General features: G+C 29.4%; 1 protein-coding gene across 1 annotated transcript; it reads left to right on the forward strand.

The window, feature by feature from the left end:
* LOC107455961 (uncharacterized) lies at nucleotides 1-24,214 on the forward strand. The gene is made up of 5 exons (XM_016073694.4): nucleotides 1-120; nucleotides 12,093-12,224; nucleotides 12,916-12,996; nucleotides 13,912-14,046; nucleotides 23,056-24,214. The coding sequence occupies exons 2-5, from the start codon at nucleotides 12,100-12,102 to the stop codon at nucleotides 23,144-23,146; spliced, it is 432 nt and encodes a 143-aa protein (XP_015929180.3). The 5' UTR covers nucleotides 1-120; nucleotides 12,093-12,099; the 3' UTR covers nucleotides 23,147-24,214.
* The last annotated feature ends 943 nt before the right edge of the window (nucleotides 24,215-25,157 follow it).

The following is a 25,157-nucleotide window of genomic DNA, read 5'->3' on the forward strand; positions in this document are numbered from 1 at the left end:
AAAAATGAAAATGAGATAATTTTGGCATATCACTAGTGTTCCTTTAAAACTTAGAACAGAGACATTCTATTTATTTTGTCAAATAAAGCTACAATTTTCTCTTGATATTTTCCAATTACGGTAAGCAAGCAATATCTGTTTTCTTTTCTTTCTTTTTCTTCTTCCACCTTGAGAAGACTGCAATTAAAAGTTAAAGCCGTTAGCAAAATTTTTCCGATGTTTACATTTAAAAAAATAATGTTGATAATAAATTAGACTTATATTTGTTGCTTTATTTTCAATCTTAGTTCTCAATAATTTTCAATAATTCATTTTGTATTCTTCTTACCGTTATTTTACTTCTTAATCAAAATTCGAACTAAGCAAGGTCTAACAGAGGAGAAACTCTTGAATTAAGAGTTGTCAATTTGTACTATGCGTAAGGCAAATATATAATATTTATAATAATACTCAGTTTAATTAGTAAAGCGATTCCATCATTTCATACGCATTAAATTGCGTACTAAAAATGTATATTACTCAGTTATCAAAAACTCAAGTTATTTAAATATTATTCTGTAGAAGTAAGTCTTGGCGTTATCCATACAATTTTTTACACATTGTTATTTTTTTCTACACTCTTATTTTTATTAACTTTAAAAAATTACTAAAAAAATAAAAACTGGTTGTTCCGCACGAACACATTGTACTTCGTCCGTAAAAGACAACTCTTAATTTTTTTTAAAAAAACAAGCAAATTTTAAACGTATTAAAGTTGATAAAAATTGAAGTAAATGTAAATGACAACAAGTGTCATTTTGCCAAAATTAATAAAACTGCTCAATTTTTTTTTTTTTTTTTAATCGTAATGATCCAATAGTAGCGTAATTCTTTCATTAAAGCAAAATGTTATATTTTTTTGCTTCAGTGGCAGGGAATGAATTAAAACAATTTTCTCTACCTCTTTAAAAAGCAATCCTATTTTGAAGTGTTATTTTATTACCTTCCTTCCGAAGACAGCATATACGATATTTACAACGCCCATAATTTCTTCCACACTAAATTAGGCTTAATTTTTATTCTTCTTATTTTTTATCCAGAAAATATTTTTCCAACAACAAAAACAGACCGTTTAAAATCGTTTAATTTTGCGGAAGCTTTGTTAATTTTGCTGGAATTGAAACACCTTAGGTGTGTGTAGAAATTTTTATTAGCGAAAACTGGTATGTTAACCATATCGATTACATTAAAATGCGATTAAAAATGCAATTTTAAAATTTATAGTTTTATGCAAGCATCTTGGCTTTACATTTACAAATAGTTTAATTTAGAAAACCAGGCACGTTTATCTTTATTTTCAAAAATATATCTAATTAATTTTAAATGATCCTAATATATTTAGATAATAAATGTTTTCTTAAAAAACAGTTTATAATTTTATTCCATTTTTTATTCCTGCATTAAACTTCAGAAAATGAACTTACATCATATCATATCATATGAAATCAATCACACTTAATCATATATACTACCCTACAATAATGGAAGAGACAATTTGAGTTTTTGCCATTTTTCTCAAAGAGTACTTAAAGGATTATTTTATAACTTTAGAGATGTTTATTTCAGGCAATTTTTCATATTTAGCAATAAGATTTAAAGCTTTCCGAGATTTGGAAGACCGACGATAAATTACGAAAGAAAACAAGTATTTTTGAGCACCCTATGCTAAAAAATTATGCAATAAGCTTGTAACTTGTGTCGATTACTTTAGTTGTTATTTTTAATAACCGCATGAAGTTTCCTAAACCTAGAGTATACATAGATATTGAATTTTTTTTAAGAACTAATTTTTTTCCCTGAAGTTTTTTGCTACAACTTTATAAATGTTCGATAGAATCAAACAAATTTTTTGTTGCTGTTGTTGTTGTAGTTGTAGTTCATTTACGTCGCACTAGAGCTGCACAATGGGCTATTGGCGACGGTCTGGGAAACATCCCTGAGGATGATCCGAAGACATGTCATCACAATTTTGATCCTCTGCAAAGGGGATAGCACCTCCGCTTCGGTAGCCCAACGACCTGCACGCGAAGTCGAGCACTTTGCGGTAGCACAGTTTAACGAGGACCAATACCGCACACCCTTAGTCCCTACGCAGACTGATCCAAGTGGTCACCCACCCGCACACTGACCGCAGCCAGGGATGCTTGACTTCGGTGATCTGCTGGGAACCGTGTCTCAACGCAATTTTTTTTTTTTTTTAATTTTAAATAAATAATTTTGTAACAAATTTTTTGAAGCAATTTAAAATTAATTACAAAATTATTTATTTAAAATTTTAAAAAATTTTTTAAAAAGTGCGCAAGATATAAGTTTTAAAGGTAGTTTTTTTATACCGAGGAAAAAAAATTTAATTTTTTCTTTATTTCGTAATTTTTTCTTTATTTCGTGTTTCGCAACTAATCAAAAAAGTTTGATTTTGGATATCTTAAAAATTTTAAAAGTTTCAAGGAATTTTCTAAGTAGTTTTTGTACTTTTTAAAAGAAAGTTCAAAATGATCAGGGATTTACCACAAATTTTATTTTCTATCATACGACAAAATTAATAACAAATGAACTTTACAATCCGGAAACCAGAATGTGATGGTATAAGGGAAAAAAAACATGCGGAAGAAAACATACTTCTATGGGTGATCCCCCACAACACCGGTCTCACTTTTAAAAAATCTTGTTTAGTACAAAATGAAATTTCAGGAAAACCTCTGATCATTTTGAGCTTCTTTTTCAAAAGCAGAAAAACGACTTCGAAAATCACGTGAAATTTTTTAAATTTTTAAGATTCAAATCTAACTTTTTTCATTAGTTGCGAAGTACAATTACAAAATAAAGAAAAAAATTAATTTTTTCCGCGCATGCGCAGCTATGAAAAGAACAAACTTAAAAAAAAGCTTGTATCTTGCGCAGTTTTTGACGAACTTTTTTAAAATTTTGAATAAATAATTTGCGATAAATAAATTTGAAATTGCTCCAAAAATTTTGCTTGATTTCATTGAATATTTTTTAAGTTATAGCAAAAAACGTAAAGCAAAAAAAAGAAAAAAAAATTAGTTTTTTTTATAAAAAAGTCTATATCTCCATAAATATTTACTCTAGGCTTGCGAAATCTTATGCGGTTATTAAAAATAAGAACTTAAGTAATCGGTGCAAGTTACAAGCTTATTGCTTGATTTTCTAGCGTAGGGTGCTCAAAAATACTTGTTTTCGTTCGTAATTTATTGTTGGTCTCCCAAACTTCTGAAAGCTTTAAAACTTAATGCTAAGTATGAAAAATCGCATGAACTAAACATCTCTTAAGTTACAAAATAATCCTTTATTTCTTAAGAAATTTAGAAAAATGTCAAAAACTCCAAGTGTCTATTCCATTATTGTATACCATATTGTATTTATATATGACACTAAATATGTTATGATGTCTTTAACAATGAGAATCAAAAATTAAGCAGTTAAAGGAAAATAAAAAAATTTTTGAACGACAATTTTTGAATAAGCTTTATAAACAATAATTATACGTTTCAAAATTCAAATATTAAAAAAAAAAAAAAAATTTACATGGTTGAATCTAGAGATCTTACGGAAAGTAAGTAATACAGTTGAGAAACATCTTCGCTGACCTTTCTGATTTGCAGTCAACTTCATTTTTTGTTGTAGAAAAAATGCTCTAAAATATACTTCATTAATATTTTAAGAAATTTCTACTGTAATATTTAAAAAAAATATAGTAGTCACTCTCTCATTTTACTAATTCTAAATGCTTACAATGAGCACATTTTAGTTCTTTCAAAATAAAAATAAAAATCATAAGTTAATGATTTGAAATAAACAATTCATTTTATACTAATTATATCTACTAATCTGTAGAATTTGGTACTAAAAGAAAAAAAACTTAGAATGGTTTAATTTTCGGATCTTATTACAAGTTTAAGAAAGAGTTTCTCGTACAACCAAGCCTATAATTTCGAAAGTGTTAATTTTATCAGTAAAAGAAAAAAAGCATTTTAAACATCAGATTTTTTTTTTCTCGTGAAATATCAATTCATCATAGACAATGAGAAAGATATGAATAACTCTTTATCAATTTACCGCTTTCAAAAACAATTTTTAAATGTTACATACAGTTAGTTTTTCATTTTTTCTGCATTTTCTCTCATCAAATTTTAGGAATATCTCACGATTTTTTAATTTAATTTATTTAAAAGCATTTCAAAAACACAATGGAAACTTTTAAAACATACCCTAAACCAGGGTTTCTTAACCTGTGGTTCATGAACCACTTAGGGGTCCATGGGTCATATTTTGGGGGTCCGCCAACTGCTCCTAATTTTCAAAACGTTTGGATCAATAATATTTAAATAACATTGATCTTTTTTTCTGAAAGGTGAAAATACATAGGTACATATTTGAAACTAGGTGATCGAGATACCCCAAATTCAGTGCTGATTGCACACAGCCCTCTAATATCCCTGTCATATTTTTAACATCCTCCACTAACCGGCTTTCAGTTTGCACCATCAGAGGCAATCCCCCGATGACGTCCGCTCCGCTGTGCTATTTTTTATCACCCCCAATCAGGCTTCGTACATTTGACACCTTATCCAGGTTACTAGATCTAGAATTTTTTACTAAGAAGAAAGCCCAATTTTTGAAATCTGGAACATTAACCAAACTAGGATTTGGTATTCCACAAAAACCTGTGGTTGAGGCGTCTCTCAAAGTTGCAAATCGTATTGCCAAAAGCAAGAAACCGCATACTAATGGAGAGACGTTAATTAAGCCATGTGCGCTGAAAATGGTTGAATTAGTTTGTGAACTGGAACAGAGAAAAAAACTTGAAGCTATTCCATTGTCAATTGATGTGATACATTCAAGAATAGTTGAAATTTCTTGCAATATCTTGAAACAGATCATCGATGAATTGATACTATCAAAGAGGAATTCTTATTTGGTGAGTCTCTTTTGCAAATTACAAAGGCAGTTGATGCTGTAGCAATGTTAATTGTTTTCTTTACCAAACACGACATTGACTGGAAAGAAAAAATTCATTTACTTTGTACAGATGGAGCACCTGCTATGCTTGGCAATAAATCTGGTTTTGCCCTGTTGGTACAAAAAGAGTCTCCTAGTGTTCTTGTTACTCATTGTTTTTTACATAGACATGCACAGACTACAAAAACTCTTCCAACCTGCTTAAAAGAAGTATTATCACTAGTTATTAAAACTGTGAATTTATTTAGAAGTAGAGTTCTTAATCATCGTCTTTTTAAAACACTGTGTCAAGAAATGGACGCAGAACATGAGGTACTTCCGCACCACATGGAAGGGCACTGGCTGTCACGAGGGCAGGTTTTGAAACGAATTTACATGTTGAAACAGAAGTATCACTTTTTCTAGAAGAAAAAGATAACCCGCTCTTCGAATATTTAAGAAAAAAAAAGATTTTACATATAAATTGGCTTACCTGGCAGATATTTTTAACCACATGAACAATATAAGTATTTTAATTCAAGGGCCAGATATCACCATCATGGATGCAACTGAGAGATTACAAGCATTCTTATTGAAAGTGCCACTTCGAAAAAATAGAATTCAAAATGAGAACTATGCAAACTTTCAAATATTGGACTAAATGAATCTGAATGAGCTTACTGAAAATGAATCTCGGTAGATAATTTGTTACTGAATAGCTTGAAAAATGAAATCTGTGAACACCTTGAAGTACTTCAAGTTTCATTTAAAAAATATTTGAATTTGGATGAGATAAATATAAAAGATGACTTGTGGATTTGTAATTCTTTTCTTTGTGACTGTATCGATAATATGAACCTTGTCAAGGATGAGCTTATTGATCTTAGAACAAAGTCCTTACTAAAAATGGATTAAATTACATTAATTAAAAAAACTTAAAAACACTTGGAAAAGTAGCAACAGCCTTCACATTAAAAATTTTTGTTTTAAAATTTTTTGTATATTATTATAATAATAAAATTAAATCTTTTCTAACGATTGATTTTTTTTGTAATTATTTTTTTCACAGGGGGGTGGTCCGAGACATCTTAAAATTTTTTAAAAGGGGTCCATTGTGCCAAAAAGGTTAAGAAACACTGCCCTAAACTAAAGCTACAAATTTAAAGATTTCAGAGCATCATCTAATGTAGGAATTAATAACGTCGTCTTATGGATCCTATTCTGCGAATGATGTTATTTCATCCTTATCTGCCATCCTAAAAATTCGAAATTCCATATTTTTTTTAAAAAAGATTTTACAATGAAATTAAAGATATGTTGCTTTTTGTTTTGTTTTTTCGGTGGTCGACCTATACATCCTACACATTAGAAATTTTTCATAATTTTGTGAATTTTAAATTATCAAAACTATGAGAGAAAATTTCTTTTACCGCAAAAAAACATTAGGGTTGGCCATGGCTCACCTAGCTCATAGGCTCACACCATGCCCTCGCCTCTGAATGCATCAACGCATGAATTTCAGGTGTCTTAAGAAATATATGTCTGAATCATTTACATGGTGGTTAAAAAACCATTTCAAACTACTCTTTTGGAATCTAGAATCAAGTATTGAAACCTTAAATCCTTGCCAGTGGAATATATTTGAGAAAAATTTGTCAAAATGTAAGAGATTTTTTTTCTTTTTTGTTATTATCATCAAAATGTCAGAAATATATTTTTTATAAAACAAAATTTTAAACGAAATAACAATTATAATCAATGTTTTCACATGTATGGGAAATGTTAATAGATTATAGTAATTTTTGTCTAAATTGCAGCAAAATAAATCAAACGACATAATTTTCAAGAATTCCATGTCCTTCAGGATCCTTTAAAGTTTCGACAAATTCCAAAAAATCGAAATTGACGAACGTTACCCAGAAAAATTTCAAAACAGGCATCGCCATCTATTGGGAAAATGGTAAATGAAATATATGCATTGGACAAACATACGCCTACAATAAGCCATAAATATTAGTGCGCAATTGGACAAACTTAGCTCAGGTCCGGGCTTCATGGAATTAAAGCACCGATCTTTGTCTTGACCGAACTCACTCAGGTCGGGCATTTTAAAATTGGCGCATTTTCGTTTTCCAAACTCATTTTGGGCGTCAAAAGCAAAGGGTTAATTTAGAAAAATTCTTTCTCAAAATGGTTCAAAGTTAGCAGCTATACCGTAGAGTGCGGGTGCAAGCCATGCATGGAAATGGTTAACGTTTAAATAATAGCGAAAGTATAAAAATAATTTGAAAAGATATTTGTTTCTATTGATCTAGATCTATTCTTTTATTCTAGATCTACCTATTTTTAGATCTATCTATTTCTATATCTATTCTTTTAGTTATACTATTATTATTATTACTATTAGCACGAGCAAAATCTAAATATTATTACTTTTTTTTCAACATAAATTTAATGCATAAAATTAAAATTATTTCGTATGATTAATCTTCTTCGAATTTTCAATCTCAATTAGATTAAGCTTATAAAATTGGTAGATTTGAATTTAATTTTTAAAATAATTAAAAAAATTAAGTTTCGAAGAAAATGCTTATTATTATTATGTACATCGTGAGATTTATCAAGTATCTCAATATACCAATGCTTAAGGTATATACCAATAAATAACACAATTAGAGAGATTTAGCATAGCAATTGTCTTTTGTCATCAGTAATTCTTACCTTATTTTCTACCTCTTAACAAAATTGCAGGGAAGTTTTCGCTCATGGCTGTTGAAGTTCAAATAGCGACAGTGAGAAAACTTAATGCCATGCGAAATTTCTATTATTCTCTTCCAACTAAGCAATATTTCAAGCTTCATCTGACTTCTGAATTAAAAGTTCCTTAAAAGGCTTTAAACCTGTTGAGATAAGGACTAATAACTTAAAACATATTAAAATATAAAGTTAATTTTTGTTCAAAATCTAGTCAAAATACAAGTTAGTTTGTAACTGAAGTTACCCGGTTAAGGCCAAAGAGTTCGTTATAATTCAGGGAAGGCGATGAAACTTGGTGTATACTTTATATGAACTATAGGAGCATGGAACCAGTTATTAACACCGGGTAAAAAAGAACGCGAGTAAAAAATAAATAAATAAAATAAATAAATAAACTTTATTTCGTCCGGCAAACATTCAATATTGATTCATGTTAAAACGCGTTATAGAGAGTTCAATTGCAACGTGAAAAGGTTTCTAGATCTATGCAGGGCCGGATTTACGTATAAGCTAAATAAGCTGTCGCTTGGGGCCCCGATATGGCAAGGGCCCCCAGATCCAACTTTTTCCTTCTTTTTTTAAAGTTTTATTCGGAGCTGGAGCCTTCTGAAGACTAAAATACATTTTTTTTCTCTTTTACATTGGCGAACGCTTTTAAAAATCTAATAGAAGTGTTTACAAATAAAAAATAATTGTTACTCTTCACTTTTCTAACCAAAAGAGCAATAAAAAAGCCTTTTGACTGATGAAAATATCCTGTAGCTTTCGTAGCTACCAGCGATGGGAGTAGTCCATGGATCCTAAAAAGCAGTACTCTAGACTCCATGGAGTAGTCAAATAGCTGCCTCAATTTTACACTGTGCGAAATGTTTTCAGCTTCTTTAAATTGCTGTGGGCTCTTTTGACCTTCTCCACAGAAACACCCTTTTGTCTGATTTCTGGGCAAAAAATTTCTAGGGCTGTGAGAGAATCTTGTTTAGGGTCATTCTGTTTCGAGATTTCCGTTGTGTCTCATTGTCGTTAAAGAGCTTCTCGTTTACTTTTAAATTTTCTTTTTTACAAAATATATTTTTTCCAATTTATTATAAAAGCTTTTTTTCCTTTTAATTATCCTAAATGTTCCAACTAGCTTAATTGTTTAATTTATTTAATTATTGTAATTGATTTTAATTTGTTATTTTCCAAATTAATTGTACATGAATCCGTGAACTCCTTTCTTTCTTTATTTAAATGGTGGGCCACTATTCAATTCCCTCTTTGACAGGCCTATCTGCCAAAATTTTTGACTTGGTCTATTTTGGATGAAATTGAGATAACAGATGTGGTTTTACTTTAATTTTACTTACTGCTAATAGACAGAAGCAACATGTGATATTGCTTGATAGAGCATTGAAATCAAGTGATCATCAGCTAAACAAATGTTTAAATATATATGTAAAAAATATTGTTCAAACCTCCTGTCTGACCAAATTTTCAATGTATCCCCGAAATATGATATTTCGTACACAAAATTCATTTATTTAGTTAGCTTATGATTTTATTGTTTATTGATCATACTTGTTTCTATTTTTAACTCCCTGATTTTTGTTGTTATTATGTGTTTAAAGTTAATAAGGCATCTAAATTTTTTAATTTATAAGGATTTCAATTTTTTAAAGCAAAGTCGAAGTAACTTCTTAAAATTGCAAATTGAAACTATTTATAAAATTTTGGCAGATTTGTTTTTATTTTAAATCTGTGCATTTAATTTAATAAAATAAAAACAAATAAAAAATAAGTTTAAAAAATATAAATAAATTACTAGATAAAATATAAAACTGTGTTGTCAATGAAAAGGAACACATCTTTTAAACATTTTGAGTATTAATAAATTATTTAAAAATAAACAATTTTAAAAGGTAGAAAAGTTTTTTGATTTTTTTTAAAAGGCAAATTTTGTCCCATCATTTGATCAAGAGGCTATTTAATATCTGTTTCTAAGAAGCAGTCAGTCGCGTGTGGGTGTGTGGATGATGTAAGTAAAAGAGGCATACAAAAGCCAATTTAACTTCAGTTAATGGCTTCGATATTATATTTTTAAACTCCTCCCAAAAATTTAGTAAAAAAGTTGTACAAATTAATTGTTGCAAACAAATTAATATTAAATAAGAACGAATCAAAAATGATATCAAATATACTAAATCACTAATGAGACAGGCGGGATGAAAGACATCGAAACCAATTTGATTAAATAGTAAAACTAGAAAGTGTTCCAAAAATCCGGACATGTATCAGGCCACAAAATTTATCAGGGACAATTCATTAGATTTCAATACGGGTTATGCTTTTTCTTTAATTAAATATTAAACATTAACTAATATTTGTCTTTCAAAGCTTTTCATTCTGTAATAACGAATGTCAAGCATTTCAAGTATCCAGTTCAAGAATGTCAAATATCCAAATGACTTCATTTATTAAATTAGAAAAAAAAAAAATAATAAAAAAAAATATCTGCAAGGCAGGTGTGTATATTTGGGGCTGATGATTACGAAATCTAACACAAAACTGTGAGATTGCGGGTTCTATTCCAGCTGATGACAGTTTTTAATTATTATTTCTTAATACTGAAAAATGTATTTCTTATGTTTTTTAAAGTATGCATGTTAAAAACTAATAATTTAACAAGTATTTAAAAAACAAGAAAGCTACAAACCCTGTTCATTTTGCACACTAACCCTCACGGTTGCTTCTGATTAATCATTGCAGATTGAGAGGAAAAACGGTTTATTTCCATAATTTTATTCTACCAAAATTACGATTGAATTTCTATTTACATTTTGAAGATGACTAAAATTTGGCAAATCAATAAAATTGGTTCCTCCTGCAGAGTTATTACCCAGTGAAGATGGACTCAAGGGTACCGAGTTCGAATCCCAGTGTTGACTGGTCGATACGAATTCTATACCCGGCTTACACCAGCCATTGTGCCGAAGTAAAATATCCTCAGTGGTAGACGGATCATAGGTTAGAGTCCCCTTGTTGTCAGACTGACAGTGGAAGGCTTTTGTGGTTTTCCTCATAATCTAACTTAAATGCTGGTCAGTTCCATCAAAACGTCCCGCTCCAAGACAAAAATTTCTTCCAATGCTTGATCCTGGAGTTCCCTTGTGTTCTGAATTGAGTTTAAAATTAGAAGTCTAATAAGTTGAACATTAGTAGTCGTAATCTCGAAATTGGGTTGGCTGTTCAATGACTATTATAAAATAAACTAATAATTTGGCCGGGATAGCCTGGTTGGTAGGGTGTTGAACTCGTGTTCGTGAGAATGGGATTTCGAATCCAGCCGGCCGAAGAATACCCATGTATAAAATGGTGACTGGTTCATGTTAAATCTGCCGTGGTCACAAAGTCCTCTAAGTTCTCACATCAAATCAATACCTCTGGGTACTGATCCACTTCTTTTGTCTTCTGGATTGAGTTCAAAATTATAAGATCCTCAATATTATACGGAGTTAAACATTTGTAGTCGTAAACTCAAAATTAAATCGGTTGTTCAACGGCGGTTATAAAAAAAATAAAACTAATAATCAAGCTGTATTTTCTTATGTTCTTTCTAACTCCTTGCTTATTTTTGACACATCTTCAAAATTTCATGTTTCTAAGTCATAGAGCAGCAAAGCGAAATGTAACGTTAAAAAAAAAAAAAAAAATCATTTAAAATTTTAAATAACATATATTCAGAATTTCAAGAAAAAAAAACTCTGTTAAACATATAATGGTTTTTCTAACATGCCAAATCTTTACTCGGTGCTTAAAATGTGCTTATGATGTTCTTAAAATGAGTTTCTGTTTTTTTCCTCGTTCAAAAAATATGTGCAATAATAGAAAGGCTCTACATTATAGTCCCATCACAACCAATATATTTAACAATCAAGCAATATTATCAAATTTTTAATAATATAATGTTAATATTCAGCAATAAAAATTTGGTGTATAGAAATAGAATTGAACTTAAAAGGGTCCCATCATTTTCAGTAGCTTAGGGCCCCGCCAAGCTTAAATCCGGCCCTGGATCTATGGCAGCAAAGTCGTTCTGTTCTTTTTACTACACCACACCTTTTTTCGAATTTAGTAATTACCTATAACAGTTCTCTTTTCAGCATTGCACAAAGCGTTTTTTATGCATTAAGATACTGCACGAACTTTTGCAAATAGAGAACGAAATTATATAATCTTGATATCCACAAATTCGAAGTTCCTTAAGAAGTCGAAGAATACTGTGTCTATTACGCGCTTAATTAGAATTAACTTAAAACAATCGTACATTATGACTTATTTATAAAAAAATTTTTTTTTAGAAGGAATATGGCAGCAAATAAGACGAAATCTATACCTGAGAAAAATGAAGAAAATACATTTATAGACAGCACGGATGGCATTATTACAAGCAAACAAGATGAGTCCCTAGTGTTAATGGCAGCGCCTTCCAGGTACATCATACATATCTAAATACAACAAGCAAAACACGTAACAAAACCACTCTCATCAATGATTTTTAATATTTTAATAATGGGGAATTGCTATCCTCTCCCCGACTCAAATAACTAAGTTTACTAAGTTCTACGTAGTCGAGTTCGTATACTGACAAGAAAGGTTAGGTATCCTAAAAGTGTCACTCGTCTGTCGAGCAAAATTAATGCTTCAGCACCTTTTAAGCATTTTTAATTAAAGCACCTTTTGCTGATACAACTGTATGAGTTGAGAAAGAGATTTTTATCTTTTCGTGATTAATTAGTTTTTAATTTAATTAATTTAAACTTTTGCTGATTAATTTTTAATATATTATTTTCATTTAAACTATTGTTTAATTTGTATTGATTTTCTACGATCTTTTCATGTCTTTTACTCATATAAAGAATTATATGTACTTTGCAGCTTCATGGCTTCATGTATGACAAAACTTTCTTAAAATTTTTAAAACAAAGTATATAAACACATATACAAGACAGAGAGATTAATTATATATAATAATTATAGTATTCATAAAGACTACAAATTTTTTCACATGTAGAAAAAAATTATGACATTATAAACTAAAGACATTGTTTCTAGATTTGACCAATCTAAGTACTGAAGTATTAAAGTAATAAAATTTAAAAAAAATTTTATTCAAATTTCTAGAAAAAGATTTGGAAGAGATACTGAGTCTGAAGTTTTGCCACAGGTTTCAACCATTAGTCAAGTCAAAGGACAAACTGACAGGTAATAATATTAAATTACGACATTTCATATTGGTCTACTAATCTTGTTATTAAGGAAACATAAGAGGTTGTGGGAGACAGTTGTTATCCACAATGTCAACCTTCATCTATGGAAAGGTACACCGTCATAAAATCGAGTTAACATGTCTTATATACTAGTGAATTGGAGTTGTAATTTTGTAGTGGTAGATACGCTACAAGGTTTCACAAAATAGTTTTCTTTTATTTATTTTTTTATAATATAGTTACCAAGTTAATAACGTTGGACAATCTTAGCTTAGCTGCTACATTTGCTCTAATTTATGTTTCAACTTATATTAGAGTAAATGTAGCGGTATATATAACTAGGAACTATAACAATAAATAGTAGTCAGAGTATCAATTAACAGTAGTTTACGAATCCTGAAATAAATACATCAATGTTTATATATATTACTAAAAACAATTTCTACTTTGATACAACGTAATTTAAAAACTATTGAACACGTTAATAACATTTTGATATTATAATGTTTTCTAAGTACCGGAAATATGTAAAATTTCATATTGCTTCATTCGTTTAGTTATTGAGTTAAGAAAGAAGCACGCTTGGAAATTTTTATTGAAACAATGACGGTCATGACGTCAATAAATTTTTTTAAATTAAGGGAAATGAAAAACAAGGAAGAAAACGTTGGCGTAGAAGAATCGTTATAAAATTTCTAGGTCATCTCAACCATAGAGGGAAGAAAAGATCACAAATAAAAGTCATGAAAATGGACAACGAGCATAACTCATGGATTGCATGTTTCAGTACATGATCTGATTATTTTTAGATCAAAAGTTATTTAAGTATTTGTTAGCATTTTTCTTATCTATAGTACGAACAGTAAGAACGTTTGCAAATTTATTAAATGTCAACTGTTTATACTTTTAGAACCGATATGGCAACCAAGGAAGAAGAAATGAATAAAGATCTTGAAAAGAGGACAGAAAAAGTATCAGGTGATAGCGATGGTGTTATTAAAGCCGAACAACTTCAACCCAGACTTCTAAAAGCAGCCCCATCGAGGTATAATATTGTTTTGTTTGTTAATAATACACTGTGTTAATAATAAATACACTCAAAGTTTATAACAATTTTTTTTCGAAAAGGATAATGCAGCTAATTTTATTCAATTTGATTTATGCATACTTTTGAAACTACTAAAAGTCGTTGCAATCTCAACAACCTAACAAAAAAAAGAATTTTAAGACAGTTATTGATGTAACAGTAAAACATTTTTCACGTTCCTAAATAAATTTTTAGAGTTTTTTTTTTCCCTTTTCTTTTGCTGGCATTAACAAACCTGCTAATTAAAATTTTTAAAAAGTCAAGGTTCTGCCAAAAAAAGTTCGATCCTGTAAGGTTTCATAGCTGAAAAAAAATTACAAACCGCTGATTTAGACAAATGACCTTTAGTTTTCTGATGCATTTTTCTTCACGGTGAATTAAATTAGACCAATTTTGAGACGACAAGTCTCATGGTTTTGTGTACAAAAAGCACTATTTTTGACTCGTAACAATTTACGCAACTGATACTATTCAAGAGAGCTTTAGGCTTCATATTTTTTTAAATTTTTTTTGCTGTATTGTGGTTATGTAAACAAGTGAGGGTGTTGTTTATGTATTTTTCACGGTGAATCGAATGAAATAAATTAAAGTCGATAGGCTAAAGAAAGTGTAAATAAGTACAAGTCAAAAATGGAACTTTTTATGCATATTTATTTTTGCCTTTTTTGAACTATTAATCATTTTAACTCGTGCTTTTCATTCGATTTAGCGCGAAAAAAATATTTCATATGTCTAGAGTAATTTTAGATGCGTAAATAGGTATAAGTCTAACGTTTTATTTTTTGTACATAAAATTATTACAACTCCAAAATTATTGATAAAATCGTCCATAATTTAGTCTTATTCGCAGCAATATATATATATATATATATATATATATATATATATATATATATATATATATATATATATATATATATATATATATATATATATATATATATATATATGTAACATAAAAAGCTTCTATTAATCTTTTTACGTTAGTTTCTTTGCTATAAAACAACTCCTACTTTATTACTAATTAATTATTCTATTCCAAATTCTTTCTCACACTTTTAAAAGCCACATCCTGTTCTTAAATCTATTTTTGGCTCAACTATGCATTTAATTAAGAGCAGGACATATCTCCCTATGCTCCGTGTGGGAAAAGCTAGATTTCTTTCATAAACCAATAGTAATCCTTATCACTTCCCTTTTCCCCTCAAATATAACAAAATAGAGGGAAATTCCTTTGCTACTTTCCCTAAGATAAAAACTTAAGCACAGAGTTTTTGCGTGCGATTTGGAGCTCCGCCTTTGCTAGAAAATGTCTTAAATATAGTATGTGAAGCTAATAAAATATTTTTTGCCTTCCAACTGCTATCTGCGTGGCCTAACATCACTCACCATGACTGCTACCCTTTCAAGCCTAGCAGGATAAATTTTGCAGTTGGTTTGGCACTTTTTTTTTTTCACTGGCTCCATTAAAAAAATGCTCTTTTCAAATAAGTAAAAAATATATAAATATAAAAGGAAAGAAAATAATCGAATGAAGTTTTAGGAGATGCCGGCGTTGCTCGTGAAACAGATATCCTGACTAAAAGAATGAGAATTTCGGGACTTTCCTTCATAATGGGTCCAGACGTTGCCTCTACACCGTTGTACCGGAATCGCCGTTAAAGAATTGATGTCTTCGCTGTTTTGGTTTCGTTTTCGCCTACCGTGTGTTACCATCAACAATTAGCTTCTTGCGGATTTACAGCAAGTGCTTGCTGTGTTGCCCTACTTGCTTGCTGCTTGTCGGTCTCATTGAGGATTGATAAAGGTTCAGCATATGATCGAATTGATTTCGTTTTCTGGTGATTTTCTCGAGTGTTCTGTGTTTCCTTGAACGGAAGATGACCAAAAATGTGATCTCAAGTGGTAGCTATGATTCCGCTCGCGTGTGCGCGTGATTCATCAAATATTAGAAGTGATTTATTGGTGATTAATTACAGATGTGATTGGTATTTACTCTCAAAAGTTTAAGTTTTTAAACGTGAATACTTTTGAATCATTTACGCTCATATATTGAAATAGGAACATATAATTTTATGTTTATTGTTCCAAATATTTATTCCGGTAATATTATATTTATCTATTAATATTTATATTTTGATAATAGTTCCATTTATTGATGCTATTATTCAATGGTTTATAATATTATTTGTTTAAATTAAATAATGATATTAAAATTTAGTGCTATCACATATTTTTTTTTCCACTTATGATTCAGTATGATTATAGTTTTAATTATTACTTAAGGAATCACTTTTTATATTGCATTATATATCACAGTGTATATTATATTGATTGTAGAAGTAAAATTTAAATTTTTATTTAATTATGGTGTTTAAAAAAGCAAAATATGTGTTATTCATAAATTTAAATTTTTTTTCTTTCTAAATGTTATATTTAATTATTGAAATTTATTTTGGTTATTTTAATGCCCTTACTGAGTGGCAAAAATTACAAATTTAATATGCATCAAAATGTAGAGGATAAACCAGACATACTAGTCTTTGAGCCTGACATTGGTGTTCAATTCACATCCTGGCTCAAACACTTCGAAAAACAAACTCTAGATGCTAAATGTAATGACGAATGGAAAGTTAGAAATTTTCAAAAATTCATTAAAGGTTCAGCTTTGAAATTGTATATTAATAACTGCCTTAATTGTAATTCATATCAGGAAATAGTTGAAATTTTTCAAGAACATTATTTTTCACCTCTCTTTGGCTTAAACGATTTTCAAAATTTAAAATTTTCTGGCCAAGCTAAAGACCTTAACTCATATTTTACTGAAAAGGTAGAGTTAGGTAGAAAGATAGGTTTAAGTAATGAACATATAATTGAGGGTCTATCTATAGATTTGCCTCCCCAAATTAGGACACTTTTGGTTTTAAAAGAACCCAAAACCCCGATTGAATGGCTCACAATTGTTTCGAAAATAATTCATGATGTACCTACGGTCTTACCCCAAACTGAAACTAAACAAAAATTACCAGAATCCAAATTTAATGGGTATGGACCACAATATCAAGGCTGGGTACTAGGGCGGCCATTCTTTAACAACTCGGGTAATCCAAATTATAATCCTCAACAAAATCAAAATTTTTCCCGGCCTAGTCAAAGTTATAACCAACAATCCCAATTTAGACCTACAATTCGAAATGAAAAGTTTCATATAAATGAACAACAAACTAGTCATTTTGCCCAGGCTTCCCAGGAGTTGCCTCCTAAGCCATGTAAATACTGTGATAAGCTTAGTATAACCAATGCTTATCATTGGGGCCAAAATTGTATAAACAAACCTAATATTTTTACTGCTGAGAATCAAACTCAGCCTAAACAGGAAAGTGACCAACAACAAAATTGTCAATTAATAGTAACAGGATATTTACAAAATAAAAATGAAAACAATATAAGTGACAAAAACCCAATTTTGACAAATAAAACTATCCTGTTAAACATTGATACAGGAAGTACTTTAAATATAATTCCGGCTAAGCTTTTTGAAAAACTTAATGTCCTAAAAGAAAGAAAAGACTTTGTTAATGTAAAACAAACAAAAGGTATTTTGCAACTTAACCACTCTTGTACTTTAAATTTAAAAATTGGAGATATAGCTAGGTCAGTGGAATTTTATATTTTAAATACTGATCTACCTTATGCCATACTGGGTTTAAAGGAATGTAATGGGTTTAAATTAATGATAGATTGTGTTGAACGAGTTGTAATGCAAAATCAGAAGAAGCTGATAGTTTTTTCGGATTATAAAAGCAACTTGTCTGTACACATTTCTCCTGAAATCCAGGTTAATGATTGCAACAAAAATATCAATAAAGAAAATAAAGCTAAGAATAAAAATAAGCAAAGTAGAAATAAAAGAAACAATGTTAAATCAATTAAAAATAAACAAAATGAAATGATTATGGAAAATAAAAGTTTGGACATAAAAGTAAACAAAAATAAAATAAAAAATAGACTTAAAAATAAAGATTTAAATAGCAAAACTGAAAATAATCTTGAGTTTTCAAATGTTCTTGAGACTAAATGTGATAATGGTGCGCAACATTGTCAAAATCATGTTGACGGAATTATGCAAATTCATGATGATGAAAAAAATTCCCAACTTCAGGAAATTTTAGAAGATTTTTCAGATATTTTTGCTAAAGATAAATATGATGTAGGGACAATAAGAATTGAACCTCAAAGGGTAAGATTAACATCAGACTTACCAGTATCCTTACGAGCATACAAAACTTCCCCAAAACAACAAGAGGAAATAGATAAACAAATTGAGGAATTGTTAAAGCATAATATTATTAAAGAAAGCTCTTCTCCCTATTCTGCTCCAGTAACTTTAGTTTATAAAAAAGATGAAAATAAAAAAAGTAGATTGTGTATAGACTTTAGAAAATTAAATCAAATCACTAAATCGGATGCAGAACCATTACCTCTTATAGAAACTCTTATAGATAAATTAGGGAACAATGTTTATTTTAGTAGACTCGATATGGTAAGTGGTTATTGGCAAATTCCAATCAACCCTGAAGACACTGAAAAACTTGCTTTTGTCACCAATAGTGGGTTATATGAATGGTTAAGATTGCCATTTGGGTGGAAGAACGCCCCTAGTATTTTTCAAAGAACAATACGTAGAATACTCACTAAACATAAAGTTTCATTTGCAGCTAATTATTTTGATGATATCATAATTTATTCTAATAGTTTTGAAGAACATTTAAATCATCTAAAGGAAATTTTTGAAATATGTAGATTTGAAAATTTAAAATTAAAACCTTCTAAATGTTCTTTTTTGCAAACTAAAATTCAATTTTTGGGTTATGAAATATGTCATGGTGTAGTAACTCCTGATAACAACAACATTGAAGCAATTAAAAACTTGAAACCTCCAACTAATGTTAAATCTCTTCAACGATTTTTAGGTTCAATAAATGTGTATAATAAATTTATAAATAATTATGCTAAAATTAGAGTACCTTTAAACAATCTCTTAAAGAAAAATACAACCTGGTGTTGGACTCCCAAATGTCAAGAGGCATTCGAAATTTTAAAGAATGCTTTAGTTTGTAAACCAATTTTGAAAATATTTAATCCTAAATTACCATGTCATATTTTTGTTGATGCAAGTCAAAGTGGTGTTGGAGCAATTTATGAAACAGCCAGATGTTTCAGGTGTCTTACATCCAATAGCATTCCATTCTCGTTCTCTTAGAGACTATGAGAAAAATTATGCTATCACAGAACTGGAATGTCTTGCTATTGTTGATGCATTAAACAAATTTTATCACTATTTATTTGGAAATAAATTTACCATACATACAGATCATGCGGCTTTAGTTTGGCTAAAAAATGTAAAAAATCTGAAGGGTAGGTTGTTCCGCTGGTCTTTACTATTAAGTATGTATGATTATGATATAAAATACACAAAAGGCACTTTGAACTTTGAAGCTGACATGCTATCCCGAGATATTCCGGACAATATTGAAAACAATAGTATTTTGAAAACAAATGTGGATTTAAATAATGTAAGCCATTTTTCACATCTTTTGCAATTAGATGAAATTCGCGAAGCCCAACAAAATGATAATTTAACTGGGAATTTTATTAAAATAGATAATGTTTTGTGTTTACGTAAAAAGGGTTTTACCAAAATTGTTGTTCCGTTTTCTTTAAGGCATAAATTACTTGAAATTACTCATAAAAAATTTGGCCATCCGGGAATTCAAAAAACCATTAATTTGCTTACTCCTGTTTACTATTGGGAAAATATTACTTTGGACATTTCAAATTTTAACAAACATTGTCATACTTGTCAAATTAATAAAAAACCTAGACAGAAAAGATTTGGGTTACTTCAGGAAATGCCCCCAGTTGACAAACCTTTTGAAATAATTGCAATCGATAGTGTAGGTGGTTTTAATTATTACAATTCTACTAAAAAATATTTAACTTTAGTAATTGATCATCACACTCGATATATGTGGTCTTATGCATCTAAATCAATAACTACGGAAACTTATGTAAATTTTTTGCACCAAATTTTTCAAATTCGAACCCCTATAAGTATTTTGAGTGATAGAAATGCCGCGTTTACTTCTTCCCACTTTAAAAAGTTTCTTAAACATAGCAAAATCAAACAATTGTTAACTACAGCCCATAGACCCGAAACTAATGGAAAAGTTGAACGTTTAGGACAAACCATTGTAACACGTTTAAAATGTAAAATTAATGATTCTTCTAAAAAAATTCCTTGGCCTAAATTATTAAAAGAAGTAACCGAAGAATATAATTTAACTCCACATTCAGTAACTAAATTCCCACCAGCTTATTTAATGTTTGGCACTCTCCCATTTAATCATCCTTTATCTGAAGAAATTTTTCCACCAATAGAAGAAGCAAGAAAAATTGCAGTTGAAAGAACTAAACAATATCATGAGAAAAATAAAATTTATTATGATGCAAGATTTACTCATATTGAATTTTCCCCTAATGATACTGTAATGTATGAAGATTTTAAATATCCCAATACTAGGAAACTTACCCCAACTTTTTCCGGTCCATATATAATTCTTGAAAAAATTTCTGATGTTAATTACAAAATAAATAAAAAGAATATTCATAATAAAGAAAATACAGAAATAGTTCATATATCAAAATTGCGAAGGTACCACCCACCTGACAAACTTAAATTATGTCACGAATAAAAAACATGTAATAGTTTAAATAATAGAATTAATTATATTTTATATTGAATTTAATGATTTTTCATTGTTGAAATAAAATTTAAAAACACCGAATATGACGACAATATGCATAGTTCAATGGAACATGCGGTCCCCTTTTTTCTGGAAGATCCGACCTTTCAAATTTTCTTCAAGTTCAACGTTTACCCAACTCTAGTAGGATATGGGGCGATGGTAGTTTTGTCTCTGGTGAAAACCAAAAAAATAAATATTTATGCACCTTGTTGAATCTAGGATCTTCCAGCACATTATTGTTGAGAATAGGGACTGTTTTCCTCCTTTTGGGGAATACAGCCCCTAATCCAACAAAACAATTTCCCCTAATAACACTGAAGTCTTAAACTTCAGATTAAAGACCATTGTGTCAAATTTTTTTTACATTTTATATTGAAATTTTTTTGATAAAAAGTGTCAATTTGTATTTTTATGTCTCATATCACTTGCATTTTCATATTTTTTTTTTTTTTATCTTTCATGTTGTTGAATATGAATATTTACATATTTTAGAAAATTTTTATAGATTTTCTTGTCTTAAGTGAAAAGTTTATTTTAATTGTGTTAGTATGAGGAATAACTTTATTTACTGTGATTATCAAGAAAGACTGAAAAAACTTAATCACAAAAAATTATTGAAAATGGAGTTCTAACACTTCATTTTGATAGTAGTGTGTGTTTTTTTTTATAATTCATGTTACTTTATATCTTGTTGATATTACAAATATTATTATTAGTATTAAATTTTTTAATTGTGTCATCATAAGGAAAGTTTTGCAAAGGGATAATTTTAAAAATTTTTTTGATGTTAGTTAAAATTTTTCGGCGAGGGGGGATGTAACATAAAAAGCTTCTATTAATCTTTTTACGTTAGTTTCTTTGCTATAAAACAACTCCTACTTTATTACTAATTAATTATTCTATTCCAAATTCTTTCTCACACTTTTAAAAGCCACATCCTGTTCTTAAATCTATTTTTGGCTCAACTATGCATTTAATTAAGAGCAGGACATATCTCCCTATGCTCCGTGTGGGAAAAGCTAGATTTCTTTCATAAACCAATAGTAATCCTTATCACTTCCCTTTTCCCCTCAAATATAACAAAATAGAGGGAAATTCCTTTGCTACTTTCCCTAAGATAAAAACTTAAGCACAGAGTTTTTGCGTGCGATTTGGAGCTCCGCCTTTGCTAGAAAATGTCTTAAATATAGTATGTGAAGCTAATAAAATATTTTTTGCCTTCCAACTGCTATCTGCGTGGCCTAACATCACTCACCATGACTGCTACCCTTTCATATATATATATATATATATTTATATATATATATATATATATATATATATATATATATATATATAATACTCAAGAAGCAGTACCTCATTTGTCTAGATAGCAGTGCAAAAAGATAAAATAAGTACAAGTTAGTAAAAAAACTGTTCTTTACGGGGGGCAAAGTAGTCCTAAAAATACAAATTATCATTACATTATTGATAATCTAAATGTTTTACGATTCGCTTTTATTTTGCTCACCCTGATTATAAAATAAAAATCATTGCAACTTTTGAACTATTAAACTTTTTTGTTTGGTCTCATTTCATTCAGCGTGGAAAGATACTTCGAAAATTACTTATCTAGATAGCAGTATATAACGCTGAAATTCAGCATATGAAGTCATGCAACATTTTTACCACTTACTAAGAGGATAATACTTAAAAGTTTGTCATTTGATATAGTTATTCTTTCTTTTAGAAGTCGGGTTTGTACGATTTTTGAGCTAATATCTTTACTATACCGTTGTTTAAGGCAACCAACTTTACTTCGTTATTAGTTTTTTTCTTTATTAAATAAAGGCCAGAGTCTCAAACTGCATTTGAAAACGTGTTTATAAACTCGTTAAAGAAAGCTAGTGAAATATTCTCGCTTTATTTATCGGTTTATACCTTACAAGGTAGAATGCAAATATCTACATCTCAATATTATATTTTCTGTGTATTAATAGTTACGAGAGTTTAAATAAATCCAGAAATAGAATTGCCTGAAATGCCTCTTTGATCTACGGAAAAATAAAATAAAAATGATATATGCTTTGACCCACAAGTAAATATTGATATTTTATAATATATGCATAATAAAAATATAATAAAATGATATATTCTCTATTTTAATTGGATTTTCTAGAAAGAGGTTTGGAATGCCGGAACAGAAACCAAAATCTGAATTGCCACAAGCAGACAACGATCAGAAAAAATCAGCTCACGAGAGACCTTAGATATGTCAAGGAAAAATTCAACACACCTCAAGCTTTGACAAAAATATTCTTTAAACAACTTAATGCTTTTTAAAATTTATTTTATCATTATTTTTTTTTGTATTATTTATTGCGATGAAATGTCACTCGAAATAAAAATAAATGGGAAAAACATAAATAATTACTAGAAATGTTTAAATAGGGGTGATCCTCCTCCTAGCATGAGGCCCTGCTTAATTAGTTTTGCAATAGTTTCTAACTGAGAAAAATATATATTGCAGCAATAAGAATGACATAAAGAACCGAACTGTTTGTGAGTTAGTTAAAATGAAAACAAGCTAAATTCATATTAAAGGTAGGAGTACGTTTTAACAAATTGAGATTTTGTGTAATTGGCATTTGCAATATCATAAATATTTAAAATTTGTAGTACATAGATAAAATCTTGAAGATTTATAACTGTTTCTAAGGGGTCTTATTCTTTTTAATGGACGGGACTGCGCGGAGTCATAGAGTTTATTTGGTCGACGAATTTCTGGTAAATGAAAACTTTTGTTGGATGGATTGGCCAGCCAGGTCTCCAGACCTCATCCATGTCTGAGATTTTCCGGAGAGGGCAGTAGTGCTTAATAAGTGGGAACAATTTCTTCAAGACTTTCTAAAATGTTCTATTTCCAATATGAAATCACATTACAAGACCTGCATATTTGAAATAGAGGGACCACAAATTATTATTTTTTATTTGATACTGCAACCACTGTTTGATACCATTTTACTTCATTGACTGCTACGTTAAATCGTGCGAGCATATTACAACTGAATGGCTATTTTATTTGTATTATGCCAACCAATGCTCTTACCGAATTCCATTACAATCTGTCCAGTAGATAATTGAGCAAATCTAAAAATTTTCTCAAAGGTGAGAATTCTTATATTCTGTTAATGCCTCTGAACTACAAAATTCACAATTGTGTAAGTAAGGAATTTTTATAAAATTTCAGGATATGTTTATGCTATATATCTTGAAAGAAATAGCCCGTAGATTCATAAATTTTATTTCACCTAGAATAATACTTTTTTATCTACTTATTTACTATGTTTTTTTTCTTTTCCTTCTTACTTCGATGTTTCTTATGCATTGTATAAGATGTAAAGTGCGCAAAATCGAAAACGGACCACCCTGAATAACTTTTGATGGTAGTGATCGATCTTAACGTTCTAGGACTTAATTGTTTCTAAGGGGTGACCTCAAATATGTTAATTAATAAGTGCAAACGATATTTTAAGTTACAAAGTCAGACACAAAAACGTACTTTCTCTGAATGAACATACTTTCTTTTCGACGGATTTCAGAAAATTTTAAGCAGATTAAAAAAAAATTGCATACAATTATAAAATTCATTTAGTCAAAGATGCAAAACAACTTTTAGTGAATATTGGCTGTTTTTTATTAGTTTATTTTATAATAGTTAAAAACAATTTTGAACTGTAAGGTGCACAATTTTTACATAATTTTAAAGAATGTACTTCTGCATGGCAAAATTGGAGCAAAATCGGTCTAATAGTTCCGAAGAAATCGAATGTTAAAAATACGACTTTTTCAGAAACTATTCGACCGATTCCGCTATTTTTTGCCGTTTAAAATAATGCAAAAAATTGTGTACCTTACAATTCAATTTTTTCGACTACTAATAAATAAAATAATAAATATGTACTTAAAGTTATATTTTGTATGGAATTATCTCTGTATAAACGAATTTTATAATTGTGTGTAAAATAAGTTTTAATTCGCTTAAAAAATTTTCGAGATAGGGCGAAATACGAAAAATTAACATTAAGGAGTCCAAACATTGGACTATTTCTCCCAGATTGCGACTACCCCATATGTTGTGCTGATCAGAAATCCGAATTCATCCAAGAAAAAAAAAAGGAATGTTTATTCAGAGAAAGTACTTTTTTTGTGTCTGATTTCATAACTTAAAATATCGTTTGCACTAATAAATTAGCATAAAGGTCACCCCCTCGATCGAAC

This window comes from Parasteatoda tepidariorum, chromosome 1 (assembly GCF_982258835.1).
Source record: "Parasteatoda tepidariorum strain Cologne lab strain chromosome 1, Ptep-v5.0, whole genome shotgun sequence".
Taxonomy (NCBI): Eukaryota; Metazoa; Arthropoda; class Arachnida; order Araneae; family Theridiidae; genus Parasteatoda; species Parasteatoda tepidariorum.